The sequence below is a fragment of the Orycteropus afer genome, unplaced genomic scaffold, assembly GCF_000298275.1.
Source record: "Orycteropus afer afer isolate SDZICR_OR568_19922 unplaced genomic scaffold, OryAfe1.0 scaffold00336, whole genome shotgun sequence".
Lineage (NCBI taxonomy): Eukaryota > Metazoa > Chordata > Mammalia > Tubulidentata > Orycteropodidae > Orycteropus > Orycteropus afer.
Genome location: NW_006921923.1, coordinates 1,915,689 through 1,924,668, shown reverse-complemented (window position 1 = coordinate 1,924,668; position 8,980 = coordinate 1,915,689). Strand labels below are relative to the sequence as shown.

The window sequence follows — 8,980 nt, the reverse complement described above, 5'->3', positions numbered from 1 at the left end:
GATGGTTTATACATAGCCTTGGTTTGTAGTTTTGTTGCCATTTGCTGTTTATATGAAAGTAAAAAATCTTAAATAGAAAAATTATGGACATGAGATCCTCGATAGGGTAGACTGTATTTTCTTTGCATGGGGCAATCAGACTGGTATGTCACGGTCACTCCAGTGCCCACTCCCCCACCCTGCCTCCTTACCACCTCCTCTGGCACCCACCTAGCACCAGCTGCTCCGTCTCCATGTGCATTCACTCATCTGAGCTCCTGGATGCCCTCTCCTCCATACACATGCATGCACCGATTAGCTCCTGAGCTAGTAGGAGGGGGTGAGGGGATTGCTGCCGGCTGGCTGGGTGAAGAGACAGCTGAGTGGATGGGGGAGTGGACATGTAGGTGACAAAGTATGTGTGCAGGAGAGAGGCCGAGAGGGCAAGCAGTGGGAAGAACGTGAGGCTCTTGATGTGGGGGTGGGTGTCTAGGGAGGGGTGCGAGCCTTGCAAAGCCATCAGGGTATGCTGGCTGCCACCTCAAGAAGAGCTTTGCAAACTTGTCCCCGTGCCGCCCTCTACTGAGATATTTCTCCCTCCTGTTATAGCATTTGTGCATTTTAGTTCTCTAGAAATCTGAAGTCTCTCAGGTTCAGCTCCAGTTTGGTTTTTACCAAGCTTCAGAGCCCTCTTTGGAGATGCCAGTTGGCACAAGAAACTGCTGAACTGTTTACAGTTCCAGCCGAAGGTTCAGGGAGGGGATGTGGTTTAACTGGGCCACAAAGCCCGGTACAGGACTCATTTGCATGGCCCCTGACGCCATGTGACGCAGCAGGCTCCTCCTATATAAAGAAACAGGAGCAGAAATATCTTCGAGTCTGGGTTGGACTGGCGGCTGTGGAGTTTGTGACACACTAGCTGACACCCCTCGAGTCATTTCCCTTCAACTCCAGCTGAAGCGCCTGCCTGACTTTGGGTCTGCTCGGCAGCCTGCGACCCACTCCTAGCCCCAAGCCGGCCTCCTACAGCCTAATCCGGTGCAGTGTGCTTGCAGCTGCAGCCGCCCAGCCCGCTCAGCCCGGCTCGCTGCTGGTCCAGAGCTCCTTGGCAGCCAGAACCATGAATACTGAAATGTATCAGACCCCCATGGAGGTGGCGGTCTATCAGCTGCGCAATTTCTCCATCTCCTTCTTCTCTTCACTGCTTGGAGGGGATGTGGTTTCCGTTAAGCTGGATAACAGGTAAATCAGTGGCCCCAGCCCCGCTCCGAGCAGAGCCGGGTGCAGGCGGTGGCTGGCCTCCAGTGAGATCTCCGAACCAGCGCGGTGCCGCTGGTCTCCCGCTCCCCCGCGGTGCAGCATCCTGGGAAGGGGCGGGGGAAGGGGACGCGGAGGGGGGGTGTCACCGTCGCGCTGGGATCCGCCGTTGGAGCGTCCCTGAGGCCTCTGCGCGGTGAGAAGGAGCTGCCGCAGCGGTAGCAGCAGAGGGGCTGCGGGCCGGGCACAGCAGGGCGGGACCCGGCTGGGCAGGGGGCTGTCGACGCGCCGCGCGCGCCGCTGGGGAGGCCGGGCCGGAGGCTTCCCAGCCGTGCGGGAATTCCTAGGTAGCTTCAGAGCCAGGTAGGTTTGCCTGAGATCTTCTGGGTTGGGCCAGCTGCAGCGACCCTGGGCGGCTCTCCGCCTATTGTTTGCACATTGTCTGGGCTGGGTGAGCAGGCCCCGCGCTAGTCTGAGCCACCCGGGGCCCCCCGCGCGCCGCTCCAGTCTGCGCTCAGGGCAGCGGCGGCAAGCCAGCCTGGGTGGGGACGTGCAGCTTCCTGCAGGGGCCAGGAAGGGATCTGGGGACAAATTGCCCAGCACCCTGAGCCAAGGAGGCGGGAGAGAGGGAGAGCCGAGGAGATGGAGGACTTTGGCTACAGCTACCAGGTACTCAGAGTGGAAATGGGTGGCTAACACTGTCGCTTTGCTTTTTGTCTTGGCAGCGCTTCGGGAGCCAGCGTGGTGGCCTTAGACAACAAGATCGAGCAGGCCATGGTGAGTGGCCTCACTGCGACAACCCCATCTTCGGAGCTAGCTACTGCTTATGTAACTTGGGGCAGGACCGAGGGGCAGGCACAAACGCCTGAGGAACTCCACAGCCCACTTCCCATCCCTCTGAAGAGATACCTCAAGTGGCACCTTTGAGGGCAGTTCCAGTCTGCCCTTGCTGGGCTCCCCTTTTTGCCCCTCCTTTTCCATCCCAGGGCTTTGCTGCAGCCTCTGATTCCTCTCCTGGGCTTACAGCGGCCAGAGCTCAGGACCTTGAATTGGTCCGCATGGCGCAGTTGACAAGGGGGAAGACCTCATTGGATGTAACCGCACTGCAGTGCCTCTGCAGAGCCTGGGCTGGGGTCAGGAGCTGGAAGCAAACAGGAAGCAGAGTACCCCACCCCTTCTGCCTCTCGGTCAAGTAGAGATCTTACTCCACAAAGCTGCCAACTTTCCTTCAGGGGTTTGGGTCTTCCAGCAGTTAGCAGCCACTTAATTGTGCCCTGGAGCCTACTGACAACAGTTCCCCGCCCCCAGTGCAGTCATCACTTGCAGAGAGGATGCAGCCACCCCTGAGGCCCTCCCCAAGCCTGGTGTCCTGTCTGGCCTTGCTGCAAAACAGCTGCAGACTCAGTGTGCTGGGTCAGGGGAAAGGAGGAGATGCCATGAGCCCAGTTTCTTCTGTCAGTGAAGATTTGTAAAGCAGACAAACAGTGCGGGGTGCATTGCAGGTCCTTCCTGGGATCTGGGCCAGCCTCAGAACCTGCTGGTGCAATGGGGACATAACAAACAACCAGCAACCCACAGCAGTCTCACCCCAAAGGCCCCTAAGCAGCCAGCTTTGAAAGCCATTTGAAATGCTGGGAAAGGTGGTCCTGTCCAGTTTAAAGCTATCCCACCTCAGGCATGTCCCAAAGCATCTAGCTCTCCAGAGTGGGGATTTAGGTGCTCCGGAGGAAGATGCATGAAGAAAGGAGCTGGAGGACCAGGGTGCTGAGGGGCTGTCCAGGGGGCCCTGGGGGGCTGTCAGTATGAGGGACTGTTCAGGCACACCAGCGGCAGAGGGAAGGTGCTGCAAAGTGGTCGTGTCTGGCTAATGAATGGCGTGGTGGGTGTTCTTTTGTCTCTGGCAGGATCTGGTGAAGAATCACCTGATGTATGCTGTGAGAGAGGAGGTGGAGATCCTGAAGGAGCAGATCCGAGAGCTGGTGGAAAAGAACTCCCAGCTGGAGCGTGAGAACACCCTCTTGAAGACCCTGGCCAGCCCAGAACAGCTGGAGAAGTTCCAGTCTCGTCTGAGCCCAGAAGAGCCGGCTGCTGAGTCCCCACGAGCGCCAGAGGCCCCCGGTGGTTCTGCGGTGTAAGTGGCTCTGTCCTCGCGGTGGGCAGAGCCACTAAACTTGTTCTACCTAGTTCTTTCCAGTTTGTTTTTGGCTCCCCAAGCGTCATCTCACGTGGAGAACTTTACACCTAGCATAGCTGGTGCCAAGAGATGTCCCAAGGACATGGCCACCTGGGTCCACTCCAGTGACAGACCCCTGACAAAGAGCAGGTCTCTGGAGGCTGAGTTGCATGGGGCTTAGTCACCCCAAGCCAGTGAGCCTCTAACACTACGGTGCCCTCAGGGTTACCAGGGCCTGGATAAGTTAGCTGCAACTGGCAAAGGTGAGAGGTAGTTCGAGATGAGATGCCAGTTTGCTCCAGAAGGTGTAAGGGGTCTGTTTCTCATTTCCATGGACATCTTCAACAGCTTCACTTGACGACTGTTCCTATGAAGAAGCCACTTGTGTTTTAAGCAGAGGCAACCTCTCTCTTCTCCTCTGCCTTGTCAAGGCAGGGGGAACAGATGGGAGAGATCGAGCCAAATCAGCCTTCTGTTGGTTAATATGGTGTAATGCATGGCTTTGTGCACAGCCCAGTGTGGGGTAACAGCTTTGGGATGACCGCTTACAAAGTTCTGTTTGGTTAGTATTGGCATAGTTTTTCTATATAGCCATAAATGCATATATATACCCATAGGGCTAGATCTATATCTTAGTGTAGCGATGTATTCATATACACATACACCTACATGTCGAAGGGCCTAACCAGCTTTGGGAGTATTGGGAGTATTGTCTGGTCCCTTGTCTCTTATGGCTAATTGTTGGACTGTGTTCATTTACCAAGTTGATCCAGTTTGTCCTCTAGGTTAAGTAAGCTGAGAATGTAAAGGCAGGGAAGGAGGCCAGCCTCAGAATGTGGCCACAGATGCCTTGCTGCTGCAACCTTTTCCTCATCTGTCCATTGAAGGCATGTGAGGTCCTCTTCTGAACACCAAACCCACCATTCACTGGTGCTGACTAAATAGAATGGGGTTGAGAGAAGATTAGCTTGGACTTCACAGTGCCATTTAAAAACTTTATTATTATTATTGTTATTGTGGAAAACTTTCAAGTGAGCAGAGCGATTGACATGATGGTGTCCTGTGATGGACAAGGGAATGGCTTTGACCTTATGTTGCCTGGGTAATGTGCTCAGGGAGCTTGTCTCCAGGGGTTTCTGTGACAGTGAACACTTCCCACTTTCTGACACCTTATCCTGATGTCTGTCTCCAGGATTTGGATTTTTTTGTGTGTCCAAATGTAGCTTGAAATTTCAATAAACTTTGCTCTCATTTTTTCTAAAAATAAAATTGGTGTCTGACTGAGCATGAATGAACTGGGCAGTAGGTGCCTCTCACAGGGTGGTGAGTGGTAGTAGTAGTTTGACTCACTGAACACCCGTTAACCACCCACTAAGTGCCAGGCCCATACTCCATCTGTGTGCTGCCCCTCACAATACTAATATGAAGGGCATGCCCTTTTCCCTCATTGTATGATAAGGAAACCAAGAGTCAGCAAGTCAAAGTAACTTGCCCAAAGTCACACAGCTATTAGAGCCAAATGGAATTGAGACCCACATTCATACTGCTCTGGCCTGCTTCTACCTTCATATGAGAGCTTCAGAGTGGGTGGCAAGGTGACTTGAACCTGGAACCTCAGTCTGAGGGGGTGATTTGAGAAGCAGGATACCCCAAGAATCTCCAAAAGAAAAGGGCAGAATATGTGTGTGAGGGAGCAAGGAGAAAACCAAATAAACATCATCAGAATCATTTAATGCATTTCCCTAACACCAATCTCCATGGGACCACTGACCTTGGCAAAGGAGCTAAGAGGGCCTTGAAAGGGATGCAGACCATTTGAGGTCCACTACCCATGGCCCCAGAAAGATACTTTCAACCCCTGCTTCTCCACTTGTCATTGCTGAAAGTTCTCTCACAAAATCCACCGGCCTCATGAGCAGGGCCACGTCTGATGGTCCTACCTCCAGCTCCCCTCCTCTGCCTCTACTTAAGGTTCACTATCACCAATTACTTTCCCCAGTCACATATCTTTGGCACCTGGAGTCCTGCCCAGTTCTCTGCTAGTCTGTCTAATAGTTATTCAGTGTCTCCTCTACCACACTCTAACCAGGACCCACCCTGGACCAAGAGCTGTGTCCTAAGCCCACTTCCCCATAAGGGAGACTATCATTCTTATGGGAGCGATTCCATTCAACCTTAACTTTCTCTCACATGTATAATTATTCTTTTGCCACTTGAAATGTAACAGAACTCTCTTCTCCTAGGCCACAAACTTCAAGGTGACCAAGATGTCTTGGCTCCTTCCCTTGCTCCAAATATTGCCCAAATAGAATCAAAATGACATGCTGCCTTCTCTGTAAAGGTAGCCTGTTTTTTTCCAGTCACCAAAATTCTGGTGAGAACATTGCAGTGTGCCCTGCTTGCTGGTCTCTCGGATCCCAATTTTCCCACCAGCTTCCCACCTCTCTACTCAGGCTGCCAGATTCATTGCCTACATTTGTTAATTTGATCATGGCATGTGGTGATTTCGCTGCTGCTGGAACAAATACCAACTTCAGACTAGAATGTTCAAAGCCACCGGGGCAGCCATCCCCCACCCTGACCCAGCTCTCCACAATCCCCACTTATTCGAACATCCCTCCCCCTTTCAAAACAAGCTGGAGACTTCCCACAACCCATTTCCAACTGAAGGAGACCCGACCTGTGAAAAGGGAAACTGAAAAATAGCCCAGCAGCTGGGCAAAGAGGCAGAGAGGGCCTCTTTGGTCATCAAGTCCTTCCCTACAGGAAAGGGGGAAAAACTTACCCCACAGTCACACAGTGGTAAAGAGAGAACAACTTAGTTTCCTAGGCAACGCTGACTAAACAGAGACAAACATTGCAACTTCTGAGCCCACAGTGGTTACTAGACTAGATAAGAGGAACTGGGTGGATGTTTGTCTGTCGCATATAGGAGCTGCTTTGTTGTTGTTTTTGTTCCACAGAGAACCAACTAGGCGTGGGGCATGGCAAGAGAACATATTGGTCCTGGAAAGACTCATAGACTTTGGGGTTCTGGGCTCAGGGGATTCAGCTGGACTCAGAACAAGGAAAAGAGTAACAACAACAGTAGCAGTGGATGCCACCTTTCCGAGTGCTTCTCTATCTATTATCTCATCTGAGCATCACTACGTCCAGTCCTCTCATCACATCAGCAAGGATCACAAGGGCACTCTCCTCATGAATGCAGAACATTCCGTTTCTTGCCCTTAGGAAAAGAAGCAGTTCTTATTTACCTCCATTTGGCAGACAAGAAAACTGAGAGCCAGAGGGCTCTGTGCTGCTCCCATGCCTCCCACATAGCCCACGGGGCAGTGGTTCACAGCCTTTGTGACTACAAGGGCCCCTTGTAAATGTCAAAAAATATTCTCTGGCCACCCCCCACCCCGATAGTAGTTGAACTTTTAGTGTTCATTGAGAGAGAGCACAGAATGACAAACAATGACTGTGAATTCCACAGGGACTTTTAAAGGAATTTATTGTGTTCATCACAAAAGCATAGACATGGATTTGAAAACTAGAACAAAAATGTGAGAGATGCATTCTTTACAGACAAGGACTGCTTGGGACACAAGGTGCAAGTCCCACACGCTGGGAACCAGCCTAGAGGAAGGTGTTCCAAGAAGGCTGTGAGAATGAACCCAGGGAGTGAGTAGATAAAGAGGCAGGGGCCACTTGGACCTGAAGTGTTGCAAGAACAACTTGAGAAAGACCATAGGAAAGGACTTCCCAAGAAAGGCTCATGACTCGCTTAAGATATTTTGAAGTTGTCCTAACGTCATGGTACTTTTCCTGGAAAAATCTTGCTTTCAAATTACACTCAGAGTCTCCCCTTGTCTTCTCCTAGTTGGCTAGAAATTAATGGGCATAATTAGAGCTTTGTAGACAGCCCAGTTCCTCAGGTTGTCTCATGCCCAGAAGCTCACTGAAACCCAAATACTTAACCACCTCTGCTAGATCAGGAAAAGTTTGACAGAGAGCTCCATCAGTTAGCTATTGTAAGAAGAAGTGGTTTCCAGGGAGGAGCTGGCTGAAAGGGGTGATAATAACAATAATTAATAATAATGGCTCACACTGACATGGCACTGTTCAAAGCCCTTTCACATCTGTTAACTCTTTAAATCCTGTCCACAAACCTATGAAGTATGTACTAATTATATCCCCATTTTACTGATGAGAAAACTAAGGCACAGAGAGGTTAAGCAACTTGCCCAAAGTCCTATAGCTAGTCAATAGCAGAGCCAGGGTGGTGAGGAAGCAGATGGCATTGAGAAACAGCATGGAGAATAGAAAATGTTTATAATTCCTCCTTTATAACCAGAAGTGTCCCAGGGGAAGGAGGTAGGAAGGAGACCAACTTCAAAATAGCAGAGGGTCTAACATGTAGTTTCAGAATGACCTATGAGCATGGATGGATGGGAGGGAACAGGGAAATGAACTGAGATAGGATCTAGTAGATCTGAGAGAGCCATGGTAGGCATCTGAGCAGGGAAGTGATGTGATGCAAAAGATATTTGTAGAAGATAGGTGCCGGGCAGCTGGGGAGGCTGAAACAGGGCAAGGCTAGGGGCAGGAAGGCCACCTGTTGCTGTAATCCAGGTGTGAGGTGATGAGGGCCATCCGGGGCAGGGATAGGAGTTGTGGGAAAAAAAGGAAGGAACAAAGCCAGAAGACAATGTAAGCTAGTGTTGCTCCAAGTGTGGTCTGCAGTCCACCATCAGACTCCCCGGGGAAGTTTGTTGCAATTGCAGATTCCAGGCCCCATCCTTAGACTAAAGAGGATGTGGGACTCAGGGATTGATAAATCTAATAAGCTGTCTCGTGATGGTTTTGCCACTGAGCAGCCAACATTTTTCACTATGACTTGGGATTCCCATTGGATCCAATTGGTAGTAACGCACGCACAGCACCATTCTATTTGCAAAAGGCTGACAAAAGGAACTGTCCAAGCAAACCTACTAGCATGGGTTTTGCACCAAATGAAAAATCACCATGACCTGGCTACAAAGTGAGTTGGGGAAGAGAGAGCAAAGTAGCCGTAAGTCAAGAATGACATGGAAATTCTCCATCTGGGGGCCTGGGAGAACATGGAAACACTGCAAGGAACTCAGGTGTAGGACAAGGCTTCAGGTTTTCAAAGGGAAGAAGAGTTTCAATTTTGATATGCTGTTTTCCAGTTGAGCTAAGCATATTTGCCTATGGAAAGATCCCATCACCAACTGTGGAAAGAGAAATGCAGTGAAGTCAAAGCCTGGAGCATTAGATGTGGGCATGTGTGCACATCACAGGAGCTGGAGCAATGGACATGGGCCCCAAAGAAGTAGGTACTGAGGAGGAAGAGCAGAGGCCAAGCCGTGAGCTTTGGAGGCCATCTTCTCAGTGAGGGCATGCAGGAGAGAAGGAAAGGCACTCTGGGGAGATGTCAAAGAAAGACGGAGAGAGAAGCCCAAGGGAACACTGAGTAATTTCCCAGAAACTCCTCTCCATTTTTGTCTTTCTATCCATTCTTTTGGATATTTTCTCTTCTTGTTACTACCCCCATCATCTGCTACT

At 50.9% G+C, this 8,980-nt stretch overlaps 1 protein-coding gene across 1 annotated transcript in view; it reads left to right on the top strand.

Moving 5' to 3' along the window:
• Positions 1 to 3,371, top strand: part of TSC22D3 (TSC22 domain family member 3) — a 69,066-nt gene extending 65,695 nt beyond the window's left edge. The window contains exons 2-3 of the mRNA XM_007952415.2: positions 1,962 to 2,013; positions 3,141 to 3,371. Of these exons, the coding sequence (XP_007950606.1) occupies positions 1,962 to 2,013; positions 3,141 to 3,371 (283 nt within the window). The remainder of the gene's footprint in view (positions 1 to 1,961; positions 2,014 to 3,140) is intronic.
• Positions 3,372 to 8,980: the final 5,609 nt, after the last annotated feature.